We start from the raw sequence: 27,430 nt of genomic DNA, 5'->3' as shown, positions 1-27,430 counted from the left end.
CTTTGTTCTTGGTACTGGAGGGAGCAGGCCCAGTCCTTCAGGGCTCATCTCAGGTCACAGATAGCTAATTGCATCCTCTTCAGATCATATGCAGGTCCAGAAAATGGTTTGTGGGGGTGGAGCGTGGCTTTGGGATCCAAATGTATGGTTAGCACTATTGGGTGGGGGTGACTCCTGGGCCTTCCCTAACCAATGGAGTAAACATTCTCAGTGGCAACCATATCTACTTTTGCAGCAGTTCCTATTTTCCCTAATGCAAACAATCCCAAAACTCCTAACATTTAATATGGAGAAACCCTTCCTGCCTTGTGCAAAGCCTATGTGGCCTCTCAGTGGTGTAGCCAGGACAATTTGCATTCTGCATCACTGTGGTCACTTAAAACTGGTTCTAGGAGAGCTCCCCTCTCACTGAGTTTGATGACAGCTTGGCTGGAGGGAGATGGGGTGGGGCAAAGGGTAGCCTCTTTTACAAGTTAACACAGTTTCTGAATCCACCCTCACTGGTCTTCCAGCTAAGGGAAGAAAACACCTCCCCAAACCCAGGCCATTGCTCCTGCTCTATGAACAGTTTTTACACCTCACTAAGGTCAAGCACTGGCTGGACAACAGCTGGAGAGCTAATACAAATTATAATCCAAGTGTGTCAGGCAGGGAAAAGGTAACTTTGTAACAATTACTTTTCCTAAAAAATATTTTACAAAAATATAACTTCACCAATGAATTGGGCTTTTGATAAATATGCAAAATATGCTTTGAATGACTTATGTAATCATTATCTGTGAAGAGTCACATCTTAGTTTAGTATATGGAGGAACGTGCCTATTTTAATTTTGCATATGTTCCACTTTTGAATAACAGGAACCCTACCTTGTGGGCAGCAATGTGTACTTAAGGGTGACTTAATATTTAAAAGCAAGGTTTTCCACCTGTCAATGAGAGTTATTTTGAAAGGTCTGTATAGCAGGTTTTAGGCTGCTGCAGTCTGCCTTCACAGGATAGGGCTGTAGCCATGTTTTCTTTGTCACTGAAGTGGATGGCACAATCAGTGCTGCAGTCCACACATCCCATTGAACTTTCCATGTCACGTTTATTTCTATGGTCTTACTGGAAAGTCAAATATGCCAATTTGGGTTAAGACAATACTGACATGTTTAAAGGGGGAGCACAGGTACTTCACTCCTGGCTGGCAAGGGTAAAGTGGTTTGAGTTCTAAATCCTGCATAAACAAATAGTGTACAAATTGGGCGGAACCACACTAAACAGACGTAGCACACCCTTCCGAGACACCACAGTTAGGCATCCATATTTTTCTATCCTCTGCATCCTCAAAGTAGGTTATTTCTTAGTAAGGAGTTTTGGTCATTGAATAGGTTCAGATAGAGTTGGATGGCTTAATTTTCGCAGGTGGCTTGTAGGGATTTATAGTTCCTGGCATCTCTACCACTTTGAAGGACCAGAGAGGTGTGGGAAGATCAACTTTTCTAAGCATCGTTTTGTCAACTTCACCCTACACTCTGGCTGATGTAAAGGTCAGAACAGGGTTGAGCTGGGGTGGCTAAACTCAGGTTGGAAATGCTGAAAGGGAAAGATAACTAAAATGGTAAATATTCAACTGTTAAGTGATATCAGCGACACAAGAGTCACATCTATCTTATCTTAAGACCCAGCTAGCTAACTTAATTGAAGCCAACAATGTACTGGCCATCTCACAATCCGGATTCCACAACAACCACAGCACTGAGACCGCCCTACTTGCTGCCACTGACGACATCCGCTCCCTCCTCGACCAGGACCAAACAGCAGCCCTCATCCTCCTGGACCTCTCAGCTGCTTTCACACTGTCTCCCACCACACACTAGCCACTAGACTCTACGATGCTGGCATCCACGGAATGGCCCTCAACTGGATATGCTCATTTCTCACAGGTAGAACTCAGCGAGTAAGACTCCCGCCCTACCTCTAGGAACCAACAGAGACCAGAGGTGGAGTGCCCCATGGATCCTCCCTCAGCCCCACCCTCTTCACCATCTACATGGACCCCCTCGCAAACACTGTCAGAAACCACCAGCTCAGCATTGTCTCCTACGCCGATGGCACCCACCTCATCCTCACCAAGGGACGCAACATCACCAGGCACAACTTCCAAGAAGGGATGAAAGCATTTGCCACCTGGATGAAGAAGAGCTGCCTGAAACTCAACTCTGAGAAAACAGAAGTCCCCATCCCTGGCTCCATCCCCTCCGCATGGGATGGCACCTGGCGGCCCTCTGCCCTCGGAGAGCTACCCACCCTGACGGACCACAAACGAAACCTCTACATCATACAAGACTCATCAATAACGATGAACCGCCAGATCAACGCAGTATCTTCGGCCTGCTTCAACACCCTCCCCATACTCTGAAAAACGTTCAGATGGATCCCATCCAAATCCAGAAAAACAGTCATGCATGCCCTCATAAGTAGCAGACTGGACTACAGCAAACCTCACTACACCAGAATCAACAAAATGCTCCTTTGCAAGCTCCAAACCGTCCAGAACGCTGCAGCCAGATTGATCCTAGACATCCCCGTCACAATCACATCACCCAGTGCCTCTGCGATCGCCCCTGGCCCCCCATCGAAAGAAGAATAACCTTCAAGCTCCTCACTCACGCACACAAGGCCCTCCAAAACATCGGACCAGCATATCTAAACAACCGCCTCTCCTTCCAAGCACCCTAAGAGAAACCTCCGTTCAGCCGGCCTCTCTCTGGCCACCAGCCACCAGCCATGCATGTACCAGACCAGAAGGGGAGGAGAGTCCTTCTCCTAACTTGCAGCCAAGACCTGGAACAACCTCCCCTCCACCTCTGGCAATGCCCCACACTGCTCCAGTTCAGGAAGGACCTCAAGACCTAGCTCTTCGGATGACCCCAGCACTCAACGGAGCTGCCCCCCACCCCAGCGCCTTGAAACCCTCGCAGGTGATTAGCTGCACTTTACAAACCCCTGATTGATTTATTGATGCTGTTTTCTTAACAGTTAACAAGGCAAAATGTTTACTCTATAAACACTGCTCTGTTTTCAAGCTTTGAGCACCTTTAATTCATGCCTACAGACCATGAGTAACCATAAAGGGTATGATTCACAATAAAGGGCACCTCACATTCCCATTCTTATGTATTGGGTTTTTCCCATTCTGAAACACTTATTGGAAGTTTTCACAGCAATTGAGAAATGAGAACAGGAAAATTAGATGGCAACATCTGGCAGTGTGCTCCAGGATGCATAAAACGTTCTGGACAAATAGATAGCTACTCCAGAATGAAGCTTTAAGAACGCAGTGTCAAAAGAATATGTGCCGGGAAGTCTACTTAACAGGTACATGCATGAACAATGACATCAACACTGCCTCAGCTTTGACAGAAGGTGCTAGTGCACCTGATGGAGATTAATTTCTATGAAACAGTTAAAAATGTGTGTTGCACATTATAATATTTCTCACAACACAAGCTAGGTCTTAGCAGCCGCTTGGATTGCATCAATTCATGTTGACACTCAGCATATTCAAGGAGGAACGCGAGTTGAGGATTGAGGAAAGAATGGAAGCAAAGCTTCATCAACTCCTGGTCCAGAAATGCATGTCTTGGACCCGATAATTCTGCTAAATTCTATTCGCCATGGAGTCCATTATATTAGTCTAGAGAAAAATAATACTGGCACTAGAGGAGTTCCTGAGAGTGCCGCAAATATACTGAGAACCCATGCTCTGTACTTATGGGGAGGGGGTAGGGTGCCACTCCTTTGTGTAGTGCGCTTTCAGACTGGGGGTATCCTCCCAAAATGACTGCCGCAGTTGAGTGCATGAGGTTAGCAATGCACAGACTTCTATTATCTTAGTGCCTCTACTTCTTCTTGTATTTATGGTGGTCTCATATTCTACACCCAAATTCGGGGACAAATGGAAGCAGTTCCAATTCGCCAAAAGACAGCAAAATAAAACAAAATATGAATGCAAAACAGCAAAGTTGCAAAAGTAACAATTTCTGAGATTACAAAAGTTCCACTAAATCTTGGGGAAAAAAAGCTATTTTGTTATTTTCATTAAGTAGAAAAGATGCAATAGAGATTAATTTCAAGCCTCGAGTACTGGAATTGTTTCCATGTCTACTGAAGTCACTGACATGACAAAGTCAGCTAAAGAGGTGGACAATCTGAAAATCTAGAACAGTAAACACACTGAGATCACGTGGGACTCACTTCAGGGTGCCAAAAAATCCAGCTCTGACTGCCCAACCTTTCAAGATACATCTAGGAAGTATAATCTGCCTTCACAAGCAAAGAAATAGCAAGTGGAGGAAAAAACAAGGGCGTCTATAAGAGAGCTGCATCACTGGATAACTAATAACATTGTGGAAAGAAAAGCACTGGGGCAGCTCGGCTCCTCCATTAGGGCGGAGGAGTGTCGCCCCACTGCTTTCTCGCAGCACGAGAAGCAGAAACATAAAATGGTATTTTAAATACTATTTTATGTTTCTGGTGCTGCGAGAAAGCAGAAGGCAGGGTATGCCTGGTTGGCGGTGGGCGGGAGGGTATGCCTGGTTGGGGGTGGGCGGGTCGGGGAGGAGTGGCTTGCACCACTCTGAGTACCTTGACTGTTTGGTCGGCCCGTTACGGCCGACCAAAGCAGTCATGCGCACTCTACATTTTCTCTATGTAGGCTGCACGCAGCCTACAGAGAATATGGCCTCCCCGTAGGCGCCTGGCTGGGCGCTGTCCAGACCAATCACAGCGCTGCCATTGCAGTGTTGTGATTGGCTTGGGGAGGGAGGGAGGCTGCCTGCTTCCTGTTCCTGCCTGAGGAAGGAGAGCAGGAAAGCAGGCGCATCAGGAAAACGTGGCCAGGAGTGGAGGTGGCGTGTGACCAGGTGCGGTAAGTTTTTTTGTATTTTTAAATCCCCGGAACCACCACACACCCCCGTGCTACCCCACCCGCGAATCAATCTAGCCGCGACTGGAAAAGAAATTCCACACTTCAACAAGGCACTAGGCTAGACAATAATTTAACATTCCACATCTCCGTATTCTGTCCTCCTAGAGGCTTCTCTCATTTCGCAAGTGTACAATCCAATGTTGCCGAAGTAGATTTAAAAATTACTCGGGTTTCTATGAATATGCCTCCTCACAACGTATTCCTTATTCCTGCAGGCTATTACAACACGTTCGTTACAACTGTAACTACAAGAGGAGCTTATTCTGCCCATATCGAGGTCAGAGATAAAAGGAGATTGCTAAAGGCCTACCTGCCAGGTGCAACTATTTATTTTATTTATAAAGTTTTATATAGCGCAAACATGATCCTGAGGGATATCAGAGTGCTTTACAGCTGTGGGGAAAGGAAGGTAACAGTTGTAATACATGTGTCCAATAGGAAAACAAAAAAAATCACATATCAAAATAGAACTCACAGGACACGAACGGTTACACGTACACGGGATCAGCAGCATAATAAAGACATAACTGGTGCATATTGAGATGGAATAGCATCCGGCGCAAGGGCTTAAAGGTGTAAGTCCAATGCATTAGAGCAGACGATCCAACAACCTATGAAGGTAAGAACTTGTTCAAAAGGAATCTTTTTACTTCCAATTTGAAGGCATCCTTGGAGGAGATTCTACGTATTTCCAGTGGGAGGGAGTTCCAGATCTTCGGAGCTGAGCCGGAGAAGGCTCGGTGGCATGTTCTCTTTTTGAGAAAGATCTGAGGTTTCAGGAGGGGAGAGTTAGCACTCCTAGAGGGTCTAGTCCCTCCGGATAGTTCCAGTTTTTGCGCTAGATAACTGGGGGGTTTGAAATGGAAGGCTTTGTGCGATAGGCAAGCAATCTTTAGCTGTATTCTCGCTTCGTATGGCAGCCAGTTTAGGGATTTTCGGACTGGAGAGATGTGCGCATTTCTTTTGGTACCCGTAACCAGTCTGGCAGCCGCATTCAATGAGGCCCTTAGTCTATAACTATATAATCGCACCTGACTTACTGTCATTAACCTGAGGCTACTAGTTAATTCCCTTGTCTATGCATGTTGTCCAAGAGTAGAATCCCTGTGCTATGTTCACCAGTAATCATAATGTGTGTGCTCACTGTTACACTACAACAAACTATGTTTTAACAGGCTTTACTATTTTTGTATGATCATTTGGTCTACTCGCCATCACATACCCCATTAAGTCTACAATGACTGTCATCTGTTGCAGACTGATTGTGCACATCTTTGCCTAATTGTGCTTATTTTTGCCTGTGTTTTCTTTGCTCTAATAAAAATTGACTGTTTGACTCGCTGGTGATCAATTTAATCAGTCAAAAACAAGAAGACCAAGAATATCTGCCCTAAAATTGCAGGACTTTGTGACTCATACTGAGAAAACATATCACTTTTGGAGAATTTAAGCTATGCAGCAGTTCTCTGCATTACTTCTTTCCTTTTCCACAACTGGTAAATGTAGCATCATGTACACGAAAGAGTGATGGTGTTTATATCAAACACTGGTGACTATGTAATGGCCCAGGCATAATGTTGCTAATTCTTGCCATTATGTGGGCATCCTTGGCCTAAGGTATAATGAAATTCCTAGAAATCAAGGTAACAATTTTGCCGTGCTGAGCATCCAGGGAATGATTGTCCACACCTGATGTAATGCTGACCCTAGCTTTAAAGCGATAATTCTCGCCATACTGTGGGCATTCAGAGAACGGGTTGGTGAAACATGAACCTGAAGGTAGAATCTATCCATGCATGCCAGCACTGCAAGTGGGTTTTTGAGGAAAATTGTAACCTTGCGATTGGGCTCCAAACATGGAGCTACTAAAAATGAAAAGCTGTTATTTCAGCGTAAAATACTGTTTTATCATTTACATGATAAACTTTTGTTTTGGGAACTGTAATTTCTTTTTTTTTTATTCAATATTTTGTATTTGACAGCAAAATGTGAACATTTGAATAATCAGAAATTTGGCGGCAAAAGTGTGTGTGCGTGTGAGTGGGAGCGTGTGTGGTCTCGGGTCCTAGATTTAGATTTCTGTGCCTGAAACCTGAAAATGCTAGTTTTTTTAAATTTAAGCAGGAGGGGAGCCAGGAAATTAAAACATCCCCAATTTCAACCATCCTCCTAATGGCACTAAACAAGTCCAAACTTCCCAACTTGCCTAGAAGAGTTCTTCCCCCTTCCATGCATCTAACATAAAACCATTCATCTTTTTATCTTTCCTTCCATCCATCCATCCAATCATCCATCCATCCTTTGACACTTCCTTTCATCCTTCCAGGCACGGGTGCTTCCACTCTTCCATCCATACTTTAATCCATTTATTATTTCACACTTCCTTCCACACTTCATGTTACCTTCCTTCACTCCATCTTGCCTTCTCCCTTATATCTACCAATATTTCTTTCTCTTATTGTTTTATTTCATACATTGCTCTCTCCTGCTTAGTCTTGCATTTGCCTCTCTCTATCCTCCCCCCCCCCCCCGCCCCCCCATTACCTCACTTTCTCGCTCTCTTGAGCCACACCTGGCTCATTTAACTGCCCCCTGCCCACACTCCTCAGCTATCCCATAAAGTATTAAATCATCTGGGCCCATAGATACTGAAAAGAGGATATTCTAGCTAATTTTCAGAGAGCTTCTTTCCCCCCCAGTCATTCCATAACTGCCATTTCTGTAATACGAGATGCATATTACACTGTCCGTCACAATATATACAATATGCAGATTTAGCTTTTGTAGGAAATCCATCTTTTCTCTGTGCTTCCTCCAGATGTTTTGATTTTTGAGGACCAGGATAGTTTGTGATTTTGACCTCTGGGCAGTCTGCACCTGCCAAACAGGCTGTTATTGCATACATATATGCACCATCTATAATAATTACTTTTTACAATGGAATTCTGAAATGAACTATTTAAACGAATTTGTTAGTGTGCCTTCTAAAAGTTAGTCCCAGCTGAATAGTACTACCGCTTACATTAAAAAACAGGTTTGCAAAATCTAAAGTGTTATGTTATAAGTGAGGCTGCAGCTACGTTACCCACATTTAAACTGGAACGGTTTCAAATGCCTATTTCCAACATTGGGTTGGTAAAAAGTAAGAAAGACATTCTCTCTGAATTAAACTAATACATGAAAATAAAAGTAATTAGTCAGTGTAGACTATGGAAACTAGGTTAGTATTGTGAAATAAATCTGTGTTTCAGGCTGATGCCCTCAGCAACTCCCCAGAAAGAGCTTCCTTCACACCTATTCTCTAGCAGGGCGAGGTTCTTCCTCCTACTGATTTGCAGCTTTGTCAGGGCACAAGGAACCTTCCACTTACTGTTTACTATCTTAACAACTATCATAACAACTATCTATTAAGGTTGTTTGATCATGATCAAAGCCCTGCTGAAACAAAGGGCTCCTGCTGGTCAAAGCCTTCTCTCCTACCAAAACCCCGTCAAAGGACGCATCACCTTGATCAAATCCCTCATTAAATAAAGGTTAGCCAGCCTGTCTCTGTGCTTACGCTTTAACAACTGTTAGTGAAAGGGGAGAATCACATTTGAGATTCTTTAAACGACAGAGATCTCACAGATTGGAAAGAGCCCCCTCCATAGGTAAGAAAATGCAGGTGTGCCTAGTGGGAGGAAGAGGGTTTGAGTTGGTGTTAGAGGAGCTGAGGAGGATGTCTTTGTGGAAGGAGCGAGAGAGAAACGTACACTCAGTCCTGTCATTTCGCTTAAGTAAGCAGTGTCAGAATACTTGACCGGCATATCAGCCCTGAGTACCAGTAACTGAATCATAATGCTGCAAACTAAAGGAGGATATGAGCAGACGTTTGGATGTGATCTGCCAATCACTGTTGGATTCATCTACAAACTGCTAACACTACTCGCAATGTGGAGGGCTGCTTGGAACTGAGAAGAATTCGGACGACTGCCTGCTGGAAGAATGCTTACTCGATGGAAAAAGCTGAGGGGCGTGGCTCCTAATTTGCCTCGAATCTCTGTATCTGGTATGTTACTCTGAAAATCATGGAGGCAGACCAAGTCAACTCACAAGACTAGGAAGGTTAAGAATCTCTTCAGAGGAAGACCTGTGTGCTGTCAAACATATTATGAAGCAAGACACGAAGGACCTAAAGAAAAGAGACAGTTGCTAGTGCCTCACAAAAAGCCTGAACCCGCAGTCTGACACCCAAGGGTCCTACCCTGGAATTTTGGGAACTTTTAGAGCACCAGGTGGAAAAGCAAGAACTTCGGAAAAAATGAGCATTTAAAAATTATTTCAGAGTTGTAGGCCTGGGACAACATTGCAAGCATACACCACAAAGATGAGTCTTTAGCACACAAGATGTCCTCATTTATCCCATTCTGGGCATTTTGCCACAAGATTCCAGACTGCATCTGGAAGGCAAAAAACAATAGAGCTGAATCTCAAAGGCAGAGCCTGGGAGTGGCCTCCAGCCTTGCATTCCACAAAAAGGGCCTGTGTGTGCCCAACAATGGTGACATCTCCTCGTATATTATTTCAACGGTTGTCCTGCTCTGAGATTTTGCAGCATTGCCCATGGCTTTAGCTTTAGTAGGCTCACAAAATGTATGATCTGACTTTGTGGAGTGCTGCTGGGCTACTGCTTGCCACCTTGTCTCACTGGTGGATTTTGACTTCTTTAAAAGTAGGAAGGTATAATTATTAACTGGGCTAACAGATAGGCCTTGCCTAATTTCAATCTATCACCGTTCAGATGAGATGGCGAACCCCCTCCGACTCCAATATAACACCGGATTGCTATGATTTTTCTCTACATGCTCTTTAATATTTTCACAGTTTCTGATCCTTACATTTAGGTGTCTCTTAAATCATTTTTTTTTAAGCTTGTTTGGAAATGAATTTTGTTAGTTTCTTAGCTGTAGTTTGGTTTTGGTATTGCTGTTTATGTACCAAAAGCACTTTTCACTGTGGAAGGTTTTGCTTCATGTGCCAAGTTATCAAGGATACGCTTGGAATTCTTCAAAGAAATCGATTTCTTCTTTTGGGTACTAGATTGTCTTGACAGTGAGGGAACTCCTCCGTGGACAAATTAGGAGGTTTTTCTCCCCCCTAAAATCTAACATTCCAGATTCTTATAGTCTTAAATCTGGCAGGGCAGAGAAAACTCAGGCATTTAAGCAAACTAGCCTAAAGAGTGGTTCATGATTTTGCCTACGTCCCAAACATTTTCTCTTACCAATAATGGAGATTGAAGTGTGTGTGCGCCTCAGACCTGAAGAATACCCGTTTAATTATGTTCATGAAAATCATCCACTTAAGACAAGAACTAAGTACTACGTTTTCTTATCAGGCTATTGCCAAAGGAATGTCAAGAACAGCTGTACATTTTAGCAAAAACAGTAATTGAAGATTTCTTATACCCTGACAACAGGTTGGTTAACGCTTCAAGAAACAACAAATGTGACAGAGAGAGAGAGCTTTATCGATTACTGTATGTATTACCTTTCTTAAAGAACATCCAAAAAGTACAACTCTTCAGCATCGGAACCTGTGTGGAAACATTATTTCCCAAGTCTCGTCTCATCGGTTTATTAAATATAGCGGGCTTAGTAATGACCTATAAGGTACTCAAGCAATCCTGGATTTAAATTTAAAAACTGCATTCAGTCCCCCTGTGTACAGCAATTAGCACTGTTCACTGTAATAACCACCTGGTTTTACTGAAAGAAATTGACTAAGGCCTTGCCTTTCTCATTCTTTTTGATACGGCAGCGATGTAATTTGCCTGCTGGTTGATTTTGTTTTAATGTATTTTTATTTACACTCTGAAAGCATTATCACATCACGATTGGTTGCTGTTGTGTAGTCGCTGCCGCCTGGTCAACAATCGAATAAGCATATATGACTTAGGTATGTTTAGGATGACCTATGCCAGAATATAGAATGATGTGTCTGGGTTGAAATGGACTTTTTGTTTTTAAGTGAATCACGTTCTGGTTAACTATTCTAAACAGTGGAACATGTAAGATGCGTAGAAACTAAACTCTCCACCAAGCCCTAGAGACACGTCATCAAGGAAAATTACATTTAGGCAACCCGAGGAGCAGGGATCACTGTAATGATACTAGGTTTCAAATGTGGCAATGGTTTGAGGTAACGACAGGGGAAGGAGCAGGAGATGTTTTGGTTCACTATGCTAGCTGGATGATTAGGGCTGAGACCCCTCTCTATTCTTTGCAAAATTTGGAGCCAGTGACATAAATGGCTTGTGTGGCCTATTGGCGGGAAGGAAGTGCCAGACCCGGGAGTACTACCGTAAGTGCTAAAACTTGTCAATGCTCTGACATGCACAGTCAGTTATTCAGAACACTTGTCTTTTTTCAAACTTGCGATATGGACTGTATAAATAAAATAATAAGACAGGCCATACACAATCATCTAGGCTACAGATGTAGGAATCACATTTTTACAAGGACTCCCCCTTACTGACATACTCATAGAAACAGAGGACATAAATACCTCTACATGTCTCCTAGCGCTCAAAGAGAATGATAGAATAATATTTCCATCCTAAGTCTGTTGAAAATGCAGTCAAAGATCCAAATCAAAAATGTTAAACCTGCCATCTTTTGGCATGTTTCCCCTGTCTTTTTGCCTTCTGGCCTTCTGTTTTTAAGGTATGTTGGACTTCGTTTTGCTGGTTTAGTGCTTCAGCGCACTTTCTCACTGCTGTTCAGTGTTAAAGTGCAAGTGCTCCTACTGTAAATTGTTTTTATGGATTGGCATTTCCATGTTTGGCTTATGTGAGTTACTACTTACTCCCTAGAATAGTGCAGTGTGTGTGACCAGGGCCTGTAAACCAAACGCTGCTAGTGGGCATGCAGCACTGATTGTGCCACCCACACAAGCAGCCTTTCAAAGGCCAATGCAGTGTCTGCACGCAGTTTTTACTGCCATGTCGACCTGGCCAGTGCCCCCAATTGCCAGGCCCTAACCTTCCCTTTTCTTACATGTAAGGCACCCCTCAGGTAGGCCTAAGGTACCCCATGGGCAGGGTGCAGTGTATGTGAAAGGTAGGACATGTCCTGGTGTGTGCGACATGTCCTGATAGTGAAATATTGCCAATTTTGTTTTTCACTATTGACAGGCTATCTGTTCAATAGGCTAACATGGGAGTTTCTGCGTAGCATCTTATAAGCCTAACTTTCCATTGGGACAAGATAGAGCTATAGAGTTTAGTTTGCGTGAACTCAGGATTTAAAAATATATCTTTTAATAAAGATCATTTTTATATAATGTGTTCTCAAATACCAATTTTAGAAAAGGGTATTTTCTTGTCTAACCATTCTGTGTGCCTCTACTGGTTTGTGAATTGACTGTCTGGCTTTAGAGTGATAGCACCTGGGGATGTGCATTCACTACAGACAGCCAACAGGAGGGTTGAGGTGTCCTGCCTTTCCTGGGCTGAATAGGCTTGGTCTGCATTTAGAGTTTTGTGAGGAGTTTTCACTAGCACTTGAATAGGCAGAGTCTCTTCTGCACAATGCTGTATCCACCTCCTGTAGTCAAGCTGGGCCAGAGAGGGCAGAACTGGTTTGGACTGGACTCAGAGACCCTTGCCACAAAGAGAAGAAAGAGTAAATGTGGTATAAATATAGGGCCCTGACCCCAGGACTTTAGAACTCTTGCTGATCAAGGAACATGCCAAGAAGAAGAAGCTATGATGAGGAACTACCACTTTGCTGTGTGATTTGCTGAGTTGGCCTGCAGTAGCTGCTTCTGTCTTGGGCAGAGAAAGGACTGGACTGAACTCTCTGCAATTCTTTGTTTGAGTTTCTCCAAGGGCTTGAGGTAGAGCTTGCTCCCTGTTCAAGAAGTCTCAGGAACAGCAAAGACTTCTAGTTAATCTGATGCCAGCACTGGGAACTGTGCGTTTTGTGCTGCAACAGAAGAAAAAGCAACCTGACATCATCAACGACGCTGCTGCCGGCTCCGTGTCCTGAAAGCACCGCAGAGGGCACTTTGCACCGCAACAGTTGTCTCATCAACGCCCGCCACCGAGCTGCTGCTTGCACCCCGATCTGTAGGCACCGAAATCCCCACCGCTTTGCTTCACACCGCCGCCCTGGTATCCCCGATGACGCCCCTTCACGCCGACATTGATGCCGCTGCTTGCCCCAGTTTGAGGGCACCGCTCGTAAGTTACATGAAACACCGCCCCATCCCACACTGCAGCCTTGGCCTACCGACGCCAGTGCATCAACTCCGGTTCGTCAGCCGACGGCAGGGCTTCAACGACGACGACGCTGCTTGCACTGTGACCTGCTAGCACCGCAACGAAGAGTGTCCCACTTCGCACCGCATACCCGGTCTCACTGACGCCGCTGGATGCCATCACTGAGCCGCTGCCTGCACTGCGACCTGAGGGCACCGCACTCCATACCACTTCACTTCGCACCACAGCCGCGATGCCAGTGCTCCTGAATCTAACTGCAGGGATTTCTACCTACAAGGTGTGTGACTTCAAGGGCCCGATGACTCCTGCACCTACCTCCAGAACAGACGCCTGCCAACGCTGCTCTACGGAGCCCTGCCTTTCTAAAGGTACTGTGTTGTGGGTCTTACGGACACCGTAGCTGGCCAGCAACGCCGCGGTCAGCCAGAACTGTTTGGATTTGTTGTTCACAAAAGCTTAAAAGCCCCGGGTGTTGTGTCCTTTTGTAGTGTTTTCACTGTATTACTGTTGGTTATGTGCAAATGCTTTACACAGTGCCTCTGAGATAAGCCTGACTGCCCGTGCCAAGTGGGTGAGCATGAGTTATTTTAGAAGTGTTTCCCCCTTACCCTGATTAGGAAGAAGGGTCAATACCTGGACTGGGTAACAACCTGCCAACTAGAGACCCCCATTTCTAACAATCAATAAGACTGAATAAAACTGACAGCTATGCAGACATTTCTACAAACACCACACTTTCACTATACATTCACTAAATTATTACTAACATCTGGTAGTATACCTACAGAAGAAAGGTTTGCAGTAATGTCTCCAGCATGCTACCACATTACAAACCAATTCTGCGAAAATTTAACTCCAAATAATGAACGTATGGTATCACATCCTTGAGCTCTTTGACCCGGAGTATCAAAGTCTGGTGGTGAACAGGAAGAACATCTTGTTCCTACTTAACTCCGATTAATGAGTAAGTTGAAAGCTAGAGACCACTGGAAGTAGAGAATTTCATTCAAAAACTTTGTCAAAATGTGAACTACCCTAGCATCAAAAGTATTTCTGACCATAACTCTCTACAATACAGTGAGACTGAACCAACAATGTGCTCACTACGCTTTTTTGAGTACTACTTTGCACTGCTAATGAGCACCGCGGACCATCATAAACTCGGTAAGTTGTCTCCACATTGGATTTAGCAAGTTTTGTATAAATTAGATAATATGACTAAACCATAACAACATCTGAGGGTGAATTATGCCTCTGCAGCAAAAAACTAGAGTGTGTTATGACAGGCCTACTGTTGCAGTGGACCATGAAGCAAGACTCCGCAATGAACATGGATTAAATGATACCACAGTGTGAATGTACACACACAAAAAAAAACATGTTTAGCCTTGTTTCAATCATTTCACAGCAATAACCGGGCCATGTGGGGTGGGAGGCACATTTTTTTTTCTAATGGTTTTTATTGAGATTCTTTGTAACTTTTTTCATGGAAATTCGATTACATCATGCCTTTGTAGTATAGGATGTATATGAAATGGCTTGCCATCTGTTCATTGCAATGTTAAAAGAAAGAAAGGAAAGAAGAAAAAAACAACCCCGAAAAAGGTATGTATTCATTTGATGAGCAGGCGTTAAGGAGGCATCGTTTCATATAAGAGTTGCTGTGCTAGAATGTATTAATACTGAGAATTGGGTAACACTTTTTGAAAAAACAAGAGGAGAGAGCGAACTACATGAGACAATTGTTGGGAATATTTAACATTGAAGCTGTATATTTAGCTACAGTCTACTCCAGCATGTTTGTCTTTGTCACTAAGGCTAAATCAACACGCATTTCATCTCACTATTCATGATCTAGAAAGTGGTTCTTCAGATTAACTATGGGGACAGGAAAATCAAGGATGTAAAGGCCATGCTCAGTTAGTAAGAGTAATGATAGTAACAAAGAAGTTTGTAAATCAGTAGGATTAGTAACAGAGAAGGAATGGAAAGGAAGTCAGTGTCCTCAAAGGCTGCAGTCATGCTAGGTCTTCAGGTTATTCTTAGGAGATAAATTCAGAGACAATGAACCTGGATGAGAATTGATTGTAAAGAAAGTGGTAAACTTGAAATTATGGCAGCATTGTGGCCCTCGAACCATGGATGTCTACAAGTTACTGGTCAATGATAAAGCTAAGTCAAAGTTAGACATAACTATGCATGCATGTTGGTCTGTGTAGTACCTACCTAGGCTTTGAAGATTGAATGGACAACCTTCATTGTATCATAATGACACTAGAAGCTTACAAATATGTAGCCAAAAATACAAGGAACTGCTTTTGTAATGTAAAAATGTCTTTAGAAAAAATCCCTCTCAAGGCATTAGAGAAACACAAAACTGTTGACATGAAGGAAATTAACATAGAAATATCACCATGTTAACACTACAATACCATTGTGTAAGTTACAGGCTTTATCCAATACCATTTTCACCAGCTAATACCTTACCTTATTATCTTCCCAGTACAGTGCTAAACATTCATCTCCTGGCCGCCAGTTGATCCCAGACTCCATGGGGTAAGCAGTTTCTATTATTCGATCCGGCTTTATAGGTCCTGATCTCCGCTTAGGGCCACTATTATAGGAAAACATCTTGTGTCCATCATCAACAGGTGCAGCTATTTCAGGGCCCAGTGGTTTAATAGGCCCCATCTTTCGTCCTTGGTGTTCAAGTTCTCCATTTATTAGATCGCTCCCACCTGTCCTTGACTGCTTTTGGTAGTCCTGGTTTACGCTAAACTGTTTCTCAGTTTTTGAACTACCAAAATGTTCGCTGTTCATTGTTCGTGTTTTCCTGTCATAAAAATGGTCAGGATTATTCCTTTGGTTTTCTCTTCGGCCTCGTCTTTCGTTGACGGGATCCACTGTATCCGGCAAACTAGTCTTCACTTTAACCTCCATAAAGGCGGGCCCCTTCCCTGCCCTACCATGCATAGTTATCTCCCGTTTCTTAAATGGACCGTCACTCTGCTGGTTGAGGTTGGAGTATGTGTTTTCCTTGGGCTTCTCGTTTCTTGGAAAGGGCTTGTCGCTCATGTGTCTGTCTTGAGTCCACTGTTCTGACTCCGAGGAGTGCACCCTCTCTCGACCTCGATTTCTAGCTGGCCCGTTGCCTTCATGCATTTGCCGAGGGGTCTGACTGTCCCTCTGGAAACGAGGGGGCTTCTCATTTCTTGGTTGGCGAGTGTCATTTCGGGGAAGGTTTCTCTGATAGCTTTGATCTCTCAAGCCATTTTGCTCTGTAGTCAGTGGCCGGTGCGGCTGCCCATATTGATGAGACTGAGCTTGAGATTTTTGTTCTGCAAGAACATAAAAAAACAAATATTATACATATTATCAAAATATGAAGTTTCCACACCCTGCTCACACAATGAGGACTATTAAACTAGACTAATCGCAATAAATCAGTCATTCAAGCACAAGTGATTTTAATACAATGCAATCAGTGGTAGTATGCTGAAGTATTTCTCTCAATACCCCATCATCTCCGTCCTCCGTGTCTTAGTGCCTACTGACTAAGGCGATACCGCCTCTAAGTTCAACCACGCCTCTGGACCGCAGGTCCATTTAAACATTTTTGTTTTGTAATTACTCCTTCTATAAATACCCTCCCCCACCACTTCCTATATTTTTTACCTGTCATTTGATGGATGAGGTAAGCCATGTCATTTATTTATATGTTAAATTGCTGGTTTTTATCTTTAAGGACAGACCGATGACGCTGGGCAAAGAGATTTATCATGTGCACCAGTATTTAGCAACCTCCCTGTCCAGTGGTGGGGAGCAATTTTGTGTCAGGATTGGGCAGTTCGGAAGACGTGCAGTAGTGATCTAACACAATACTATTGCACAATATTGTGTGCGTTAACCTTTAAGAGGCAGCACTGATTTCCTAGTAGTGAGGTCTAGCCAAGATATCGTTACTAGGTAACTATAAAGGGATAAAGGATGCAGCTCCTAGCACATTTCTTTCCTGTTTTACTACTATGGAAGGCAAGAAGGCCCAGTTGAATCAGCATTATGCGGAGCTGCAACAAGGTGAAGAGGAGGAGGTGCTTCATACACCTGAGCAGAGCTACACTACATGATTAAAAAGGCGGCAGATTCTGCAATGGCAGAACCCAGACCAAAGGGCTCTAGAGATCAAGATGATTATTTTGACAAGGATCAAAAGGGAATATATATATATAGGGCTCTCAGTTGGGAGATCTATTGTTTCACATCAAAGAAACCCTTGGTTTTAAAGGCAAAGACCGACAGAAAGAGGGGTTTTATTCGCAACATATGGGTCATGATGTGGGTGACCTTGCTTCTCCATGATGTCAAAGGAAATTTTATATAAACAATGGAAAGATCCAGATAAATCTGCCATTCTGCGATTCTTGAACAAGAGATATTAGGTCAGAGATTTTGAAAACGATTTTCCTCAAACTCCTAATGTTAACACTTTTTTGGCTTCAATGGCATCAACATCTAAGCTTTAATCAGAGGACTCCACCCTACCTGATATCGTGGAGGCTTCGCTTAATAGGTATGATGTCGCTTCTAATGTTTCTGTGAGAGTAAATACATATCCAGATTATGTCACACCCAAGAGTTACTTAAACACTTTCAATCCCTATTTGAATGCATACAGGTTATTGAAGACGCCACACTAATATTCTAGCAAACATTGAACTGGTATTCAAATTATTCTCTGATGTCAAGTTTGATAGTTTGTGGACAGCCGCAGCATTGGTTGGGGCTTCAATAGCTGGCCGTAGACTGCTTTGGATGACGTCATGGAAACTAGACTCCACTCAGAGAGGTCTGCTTAAAAAAAATCACATTTTAGAAGATCGAAGCTGTTTGGTAATGAAATTGATGACATGTTGCATAAAACAGTGGAAAGTAAAAAAGTATCTAACCTTTTAAGCTGAGGTCTAGAAAGTAATCCTTTATGTTCAAGCGTCCTCTCCAAAATCTTCAGGACAAGTGTCCTTTTCAGGCTGTGTTTGAAAATAAAACCCAACCTAACATTAACAGTTTAAAAAATGACTATCTAGAAGCTAGGGCAAATTTAAAACTTTTTAAATCAAGATTGGAAGAACTGTAACATGGAGCATTCGGTGCTCCAGATAGTGAGCACCTGTTATCGTATTCCATGTGCCTGAAATCCTCTGCGTCTTATTAGACATATACTGTGGATAAAGGAAGAGTTGAGAATTCAGGTAAAGATGCTAGGGGTTCAAGCTCTTCTAGAGCAGAAAACTCTCATACTGTTGCCTTTGCTTCAGAGAGGAAAAGGGTTCTATTCTGTCCTGTTTTTGGCTACCAAATCCAACGGGGAATAAAGCCTGTTTTGAACCTGAGGACCCTGAACAATTGCGTCTCAGTGTACTTATTCAAGATGATTTTTCTCCAGGAAATCACCCCCTAACTGGTGAGAAGAATGATTTCCTAGTGACGTTTGAGCTTGAAGACACATATTGTCGCATCTGAATTCATCCTTCCAGTCAACAATTTCTGTGGTTTGCTCTAGGAACCAACATTTCCTATTTGAAGTCCTGCCTTTGGTCTGGCAAGATCTCCCAGGATCTTCAGAAAGGTACTAGCTCCTGTTGTTGCTCATCTTCAATTGTATGGTGTCACACTATTCCCATTTCTTGATGATTGATTGCTTTCTGTTCAGTCCTTTGTGAAGGCTCAAGAAAATGTTGAAATGGTGACTAGAGTTCTGCACCAATTGGGTTTCATTCTCCAACAACCAGAGGTCTTGAGCCAACTCAAGAGAAAATATTTATTGGGGCCCAAATCAACACTCTCCTGTGCCGTGTCTTCCTGCCTTCTTGCACTGTATCATTTAAACTTTGATGTCAACACATTCTAAGCTGGTGGTCCCTGGCCATGAAGGATCACGAGGCCCTTATTCCTGAGACTCCTGACATATCTGAAAAGTTGGGTTGGTGCATGGTTGAGGGCAATTTGTGTAAAGGGGACCCACTGCAATATCCTGCACCTCTCCAAGTAACATATTCTATGGGGTTGAGGAGCAACAGTGGGCAATATGGAGAAGAAGGGTCCCTAGTTACATAAGTAACATCGCTATGCATCCAAATGGGATTTGTCAACAGTGTGGGTGGCAGTGCAGGCCTTCTCTCCTCACTTGAAGGGCAGTAATGTCTTCGAGATCAGGCAACCAGGTCACAAAAATGCTACCTCAATTGTCAGGGCGGCACAAATAACAGAGTTGAATCAGGTAGCGGATCAGATCTTTGCCTGGGTGGAAATTCAACTTCTGCAATTGGGAACAGTTTACATCCAGGGACGGATTGAACTTTTGATTAGACAGCCTGAGCTGTAATCTCTGCCCTCAGTGTTCTACTATCTGTCGGCTCAGGAGTTCAATCGAACATGTACCCACTTCGAAACAAGCTGGATGGATAACACCACAACACAATGCTTCCAATCTTCTGGTCAAAGGACTGGTGCCCTCAAGCATGGGCAGTAGATGCTCTTTGATACCCTGGTCTCAGGACATTCTATATGCCTCCCACAGATTTCCCTCCTCCAGAGGGTGCTTTGGAAGTTTCAGGAGGAGAAGAATGTGGTATTACGGGTAGCCCTTTCTGCCCATGGAATCTGTGATTTTTTCTACTAATGTGCGTTTCCAGGGGGAACTTTCTGCATATCTCAATACACCCATCTTCTCTTCAGTTTCCTGTGTGTAATTTCACACGCCTCAGGCTGACGGCATGGCTCTTGAGAGAGTAGGTCTAGAGGAAATTGTCTGTTCATAATTAAATGCCCTAAAAATATAGGCATCTAGGTAACCATCAACCTTGCACTCTTATTAAAAAACACACACAACATTGGGAATCATTTCATAGGTGGTGATTTTCTAAAAATTTGGATAAATCAGTGGTAGATACATTTAAGATTCTACAATTCCTTAGGGAAGGTTTTGAAAAGAGACAGTCCGCTCAACATATCCTAGCAGAACAATGAGTGGCTATTAATGCTCCCAAATTAAAAGCAGATTGTTCAAAGATCTTGATTGGTGGGTAAGACTTTTGTATACATTTTGTTTGAAAAAGTTGCTGGTTCAAAACTGGTACCAATTTGGGATCTTTCTGCTGTTCTAAAGAGTTTACAGTAACATCCTTTTGAGCCTTTAGAACAAGCAGAATGAGCTTGGCTTTCTGCTAAATAAGCCTTTTTTGGTTGCAATCACCTCAGCTAAAAATAAAAGGGAGTTAGGAACCCTGGTAACTCCCTTTAAATATTTTAAATTTTGTTCAGATTGTTTCATCCTTAGACTTAACTCGAAATGTGTCCCTAAAGTACAATCTCATTTTCATTTGGCACAAGAAATTATTCTTCCTGTGTTTTCTGACTTCTCTTCAGATATTCCCCTTTCCCTAGATGTAAAGACAGCTCTGACCACTGATCTACCTCATACAACGGAATTTAGGTGGTCTACCTCACTTTTATCTCCTATGGGTCAGTCAGCAGGTGTAAAAAGGTTACATCACAAACCATACGTAGGTGTGTCAGGCAGGCCATTTCTCAATCCTACAAATCAGTAGGGGAGGTGGTTTGTTCTCAAATTCAAGGCAATTAAACAAAAGCAGTGTCAGAATCCTGGGCAGAACAAGATGGACCTATGTCAAGGAAATATGTCGAGCAGCAACTTGGACTTCACACCTGATGTTAGTAAAGCATTATTGACTTGACTTGTCTGGTTCACTGGATGGTAATTTTGTCTTTTCTGTCTTGACGTCAGCAATGAAGAAGTTGCTGATTTTTCCACATTAAATTATGTATAGCAGAATTTATTGTCTGTGCAATTTGTTATCTTGGTGAATCACCAACCAGTAAGGACTAGGAGGACTACAAATCGGAGTGCTGAAGATTAACCGTAAGTAACTGATTCGTTCATTGATATAGTCAAAATCACAGCTTAGATGGTTTATTATATAGAAAACCATTCTAGTTGTCAGTATAATGAATATAAAAAAAAACACATAAAACAAATTACTCCTTGTGAATACAACAGAATTCTCTTCCTATGACAACTGGACACCAATATACATGTTTACGGTCTTTGAGGGAAGAGAAAAGCCATTGTAGCCATACAGAAACTTTAAAAGAATAGAGTCCTCACTGGATACTACTGGTACTCCTTATAGCCCTTTAAGAAAGAGATATTTATGTAATAATGTTTCCTAGAGCATGGCCATGTTACCTTATGATTACTCAGAGTGCTAGTTGCAGATGGTGAAAACCTCCTTGTAATAAAGTGGCAGCAAATTTTTATCAGGGTATGTATGGGATGTATGTAAAAATAAAATAAGCAGAAATATTGTCGGATATATTGTGTCCTAAATATCATTTTCAAAAATGTTCAACCCATTGGGTGAAGACACTATTATTCACAGCAACTAAGTGATATTTTTGTTAACAGTATTTAGGACAAAATACGTATTGCAGACGCTATTCTGACGACACAATTCTGGTACCACACCCAGGAGACTATTAGATTCTTAGAGTCCGCCAAAACCGAGACACTCGAGGTGACAGGCAGATGCAATACGGAAAGGTGGGTGAAAGGCAGTTAGCAGCGGATGGGGAAGTTCAAATCTAAGCTTCAAACCAGTTCACGCCCGTCAAATCACTAGAAGGACCTTAAATTAACCACCATTATTTTCTGTGGGCTGCATCTACGAATCAATTTCTGTATGAACACCGTGAGAGAACATGGTTAGTCCTTGATCAACCTTTTCCTTTTTAAATATCGCAGATCTGTCAAGTGTCAATCAGTTGCAGGAGTAATGTGGGTGCAGTTTTATACATTTGGCATGGACAAAGCCTTCTATTTTAGCTGAAACGGGTTGTCTTTTTTGGCCTAATCTGATGTTAATTGAAGGTATCACCGACTAATTATATTTTCACCTATTGTGTTGAAGGAACTTGATTCCATTTCAAATCAATGGATTAAGGACATTCAATACCCCGGGGCCTTGTAACTTAGAAGACCTTATACAGTATTTCTGTTTCTTACATTTTAGAAGCAAGATCACAAAGAAAGGTAACATCAGGATTGGTATGTAGTGAAGTTCCAGACCCAGTCTGTTTGGGAGGCCACTTCAAAATGCTGTGACTTAATGTAGAGCACACTAAATTTAAACCTGGACAACAACTAGAAGTCACTGAAGTGCTTTTAGGGAAGACGTAGTATTGGCTATCTATAAAGGCTATACCTCATTCTGGCTACCTGCTTGTGTACCAGCTTAACTCGGTTTGTGGGCTTCTGACGACATAGGAGTAAACTACGGTAATGTAATTCAACTGCACCATTGCTCTTCTTAGCTTTGCTTGAATGTTGGTTTAGATAAACACAATATATAGAACTTCATGTTCAGGCTCAAAGATGACAAATAAACATTTGACTTTTCATGCTGGAGTTGGAAATGCCCAAAGCATAATATTTGAGAGATCCACCATCAAGATTTCTGTTTTGGCACAATTCAGTCAAATGTACATTTCCTTCATCCTGAAGTAGTGCGACAGATATGATATAGACACTCAGTGATAATCTCCTTGTTCTTTGAACCTATTGTCCAGATGAATATAAAGCCAAGCATGACCAACAAGAATTTAGGAACTGAAGGTTCCGACATGATTATTTGTCATCATGAGCACAGGATGGTTCATATCGTTTCCTGCAACTCCAATTGCCATTAAAATTTTGAGATTGCCCATGTCCTACGCATTTGAGAGGTCCAAGCTAATAAGAGCTGTGCACTTGTCTTCATCAAGCACAACAGAAAGGTCCTTCCATATACTTCGGTTAGAAGGCTCAACACAGATCTTATACATGATTGTGGCATTTAACAGACTTCTGGTCACTTAATTTACCAGTGTCTTGCTCAGGTATCGGAGATTCAACATTAACCTATAGTCGACCCTATACTTTGGATCGCAAGGTGTTGTTTCAGCATGGGAGTGATATGCATGCTTTCTTGGTCATGGGTTTGTAACCCTACTGATGGAGACATTCACTAGGTTTTTTATGTCAAGAGCCACATATGTTACTTGGTGACATTCCACCAGAAGTCTGAATGCTTTCATTTTGTGTGCTAATGTTTAATGCTCCACAGGTTTAAAGATGAGAGGATTGACTGCAGGAGGCTAAGGGATTTGGTTGCTCTTGAGGGCTTCTCTTATGTTTCTGTCTCTTTGGACTTAAGAATACATGAAGATCTTCACAATGCCGCGGAGATGTGAGATTTTTTTAAGGTGTCAGTCTACAAAAGATAATGAAGATTTCTATTGACTGGTTTGTGGGCTTGTTGATTTAGTTTTGATATTAAAATAATTTGCCTAAAATAAATTCTCCCCCTTCCTGTGTACTTTACTCTCAAACCACTCACTCTTAGGATTAGATAGGTGCTATTGTTGGTCTAGCTTCATGTCATATCTTGTTAGGTTAATTAGTTCAGCAAAACGCACAAGATGATGGACATTGCACATTGGCAAAACATTCACCCCCAGTCACAGATCTGGGTTTAATCCTTCGTTATTTTGCTCACCACACCACCCCAGTTCAGACATGGCTATATGCCAATCAGTCTTGATCCTGTGCCTCATGGGAACAGTCCAGCCCGAACTGCCAAGCCATGTCTTCCCTGGACCGGAATCAAGCATCCTAGGACCGGTTTCGGGGTTTCACCCCTCTTCAGCCAGGATAGCTTGACTCCAGTGTCGTAGTGAGCACGGGACCCACGTCTGGGCATACCCTTCCCACATGGGGCGAACAGCAAAACACACAAGATGATGGACGGAATGTTGCACATTGGCAAAACATTCACCCCCAGTCACAGATCTGGGTTTAATCCATCGTTATTTTGCTCACCACGCCACCCCAGTTCAGACATGGCCATATGCAAATCAGTCTTGACCATGTGCCTCATGGGAACAGTCCAGTCCGAACTGCCAAGCCATGTCTTGCCTGGACCGGAATCAAGCATCCTAGGACCGGTTTCGGGGTTTCACCCCTCTTCAGCCAGGTTAGCTTGACTCCAGTGTCGTAGTGAGCACGGGACCCACGTCTGGGCATATCCTTCCCACATGGGGCGAACAGCAAAACACACAAGATGATGGACGGAATGTTGCACATTGGCAAAACATTCACCCCCAGTCACAGATCTGGGTTTAATCCATCGTTATTTTGCTCACCACGCCACCCCAGTTCAGACATGGCCATATGCAAATCGGTCTTGACCCTGTGCCTCATGGGAACAGTCCAAACCGATTTGCCAACTGCATATGGCTGGGTTCAAACAGGAACGGCATGGGTGAGCAAAAAAAGATGGATTTAGGCCCAGATCTCTGTACTGGGGTGAATGTATGACATTGTTCTGCATTCTCTCCATCAAGTGTTGTTTTTGCATTTGTCACCCCGAGTGGGAAGGGTATGCCCAGACGTGGGTCCCTTGCTCTCCATGCCACTGGAATCAAGCTATCCTGGCTGAAGAGGGGTGAAACCCCGAAACCGGTCCTAGGATGCTTGTTTCCAGTCCAGGGAGAACTTGGCTTGGCAGTTCGGGCTGGACTGTTCCCATGAGGCACAGGGTCAAGACTGATTTGCATATGACTGGGTTCAAACAGGAATGGCATGGTGAGCAAAAAAAGATGGATTTAGGCCCAGATCTCTGTACGGGGTGAATGTATGACATTGTTCTGCATTCTGTCCATCAACTGTTGTTTTTGCACAGGTTAATTAGTTCAACAGAGTACCATTTGCTGAATGTTTTTTCCACACAGATTTTGTCACAACCTTTTACAGGAGCGCTAATTTGTCAAGCAGTGAGTGACAGCTTATGAATAAGGTTGAATACGATTTTGCCAAATGACTTTTTCCCTAGTGTAGTTTGGGAGTTCTAGGACTCAGTCTAAGACTATGTTTTCAATGTTAGATGTGCCAAAACACATGTAGGGTGTCCTTGCATATACCACTCAGTGTCCTTCATTTTGGAGAAACAGGAACATCATGAGAAAATGGTCAACCTTAGGGGGGCGGTTATGCTGAATGATGCGACAGTACATCTCAAATTCTAAGATGAAGTCATCAATCAAAGTGACATTTTAGAATGCCTACTGTTGGTGACTTCTAGAGATGCAGGCTGGGTAAAGAACAGCTTTTCCTCCCTATGCCAAATGGCGTCTTCAATTGGAAGTTGTACAATTAGGCTAACTACGTTAATGAAGCATTAAACCACAGTACTGGTGTCTAGACAGCCATGTCTACAGGACTACAGACTGAAAGATTGAAAGGCATTGAGTTTTCCATTACTTGAACCATATTGTCTGTTATCCATCCATTAAATGAAAGTGATCAATTACAATGATATCTATGTCAGGGTTGACACATTTATTCCTGAAAGATGTCCTTGCCTGTGGAGAGGTAGCACTGATGCAACAAAGGAATAATTGAGCCCAATTATCCATCATCAGGCAAAAATGTAATCAAATGAAGTACACAATACACTCTAGACTTCAGAGGATATGAGCTTAGTGGGAAGCATTTTGCTATCCACCCAAAAATCCACAGTTAAAGCGCTCTTCTTGTACCTACTGCGATGCCTCCTTCATGTTGAAAGGTTCTGGTGTTTGTGGCTTACCTGGTGGGTTCCAAACTCAACTTCTCACCTCTGCTTCTCTGCTCTTCAGAAATTTTATGAGCAGTGAAGCTGAGCACTGGAAATGCAATCGGGCTCTGGCAGAATTTCTTTTCATTTTCTCACAAGATTGATCATTGTAAGAATAATCACGGCTCCATTTTGACTTTCGGGACTCAAAGGACCTGAACTTAATAATATTTTCTCCCACTGAGTATCATAAAAGAATTGTAGGTCGCCTGATTGATGTATTCCAAGAGGGATTCGTTTCCCATCGGTCTCAAACTTTATTGTTGGCATGAAATCATTTTGGGCAGAAGGCAGAATATTCAGCAAAGCTCACAGATTGTTACCTCCACTTACGGTCTAACCACACCACACAGCACAGGTAATTTAATGCTAAGTTCGCTCTTCAAAATTGTCTGGGACTCCCACAGAAAGCCACACGTAGTAACAGTACTTTGATGTGTTACAAAGAGCAAGCACTGCATAATGAAACTGCTCGACTTGTAAGAAACCCTAAGCTCCATGAATTCAATTTTTATTAAAAAAATGTGGACTTTTATTATTACTATATTATCTTTAGCTGAATCGTTGGCCATCACTACTGTGAATATATTTCTGGTGTTGGCTCTCCAACGGAGCACATTTTGGAATTTGTGGGTGTACTTCTCAAGGCATTTGTTACAAAATTGCCTTCATTTATATATGATAAAACTGATATATTGAGCAAGTTTTAAGATGTAACCTGGGATCTAGAAATAATGGTGTATTACTCTAGAGAGAGAGGAATCGTACACATGCATTAAGGAGGACTGCGATTTAAGAGCTTTAGAGTATTTCCTATCAACTAGGTGTGCCAATTTATATGAGCACTCACAGGTGCTTTTGGAAATGGAAGACTTTATTTTGAGTAATAACTTCTTCCTATATGATGGACAGTGGTACCAAAAGCTTCAGGGTACGGCCATGGGGTCCAGGTTGGCCCCCTTTTCTGCCAACCTATTAATGGGTTGGTTTGAGAGGGTACATGCCTGGGCCTCAGGGGCATCTGAATGGACTGGATGTATCCAATTATGGGGGGCGATATATATTGATGATATTATAGTGATCTGGACAGGTTCTAAAGTGGAGTTGGATAACTATTTTGAATAGCTTAACAGTAACAAGTGGAATGTCAGATTTACTATGGACCGTTATAAATCCAGGATATATTTTATTGATGTTACATTCTACATTTCTGACAGCAAGACACAGACAAAGGTGTATTGAAAGCCTCCTGCTTTAACAGCTGTTAGCAAGTATTGCACATCCTACTAATACTATTAAATCTATTCCTTTTGGAGAGATGTTGCGCATTTGAAGAAACTGTAGAGAAGAAAAGGAATGTGAACACAATCTTGGATTTTATGTCAGCTAGGTTGGTACAAAGAGCAGACATTTGAAAGACACTCAAAAAAGAGTTAATCGCCTCATGAGGGACAAAATCACAGA

The 27,430-nt window shown here is 42.7% G+C and overlaps 1 protein-coding gene across 1 annotated transcript in view; it reads right to left on the bottom strand.

Annotated features, from left to right (window-relative positions):
• Positions 1 to 27,430, bottom strand: part of TDRD3 (tudor domain containing 3) — a 681,208-nt gene that overhangs the window by 140,845 nt on the left and 512,933 nt on the right. The window contains exon 11 of the mRNA XM_085621988.1: positions 15,723 to 16,573. Coding sequence (XP_085478114.1) covers positions 15,723 to 16,573 — 851 coding nt within the window. The remainder of the gene's footprint in view (positions 1 to 15,722; positions 16,574 to 27,430) is intronic.

Source organism: Triturus cristatus, chromosome 8 (genome assembly GCF_964204655.1).
Source record: "Triturus cristatus chromosome 8, aTriCri1.1, whole genome shotgun sequence".
NCBI lineage: Eukaryota > Metazoa > Chordata > Amphibia > Caudata > Salamandridae > Triturus > Triturus cristatus.
The sequence above is the reverse complement of the archived record's forward strand: the minus strand, read 5'-3'. Positions and strand labels throughout refer to the sequence as shown.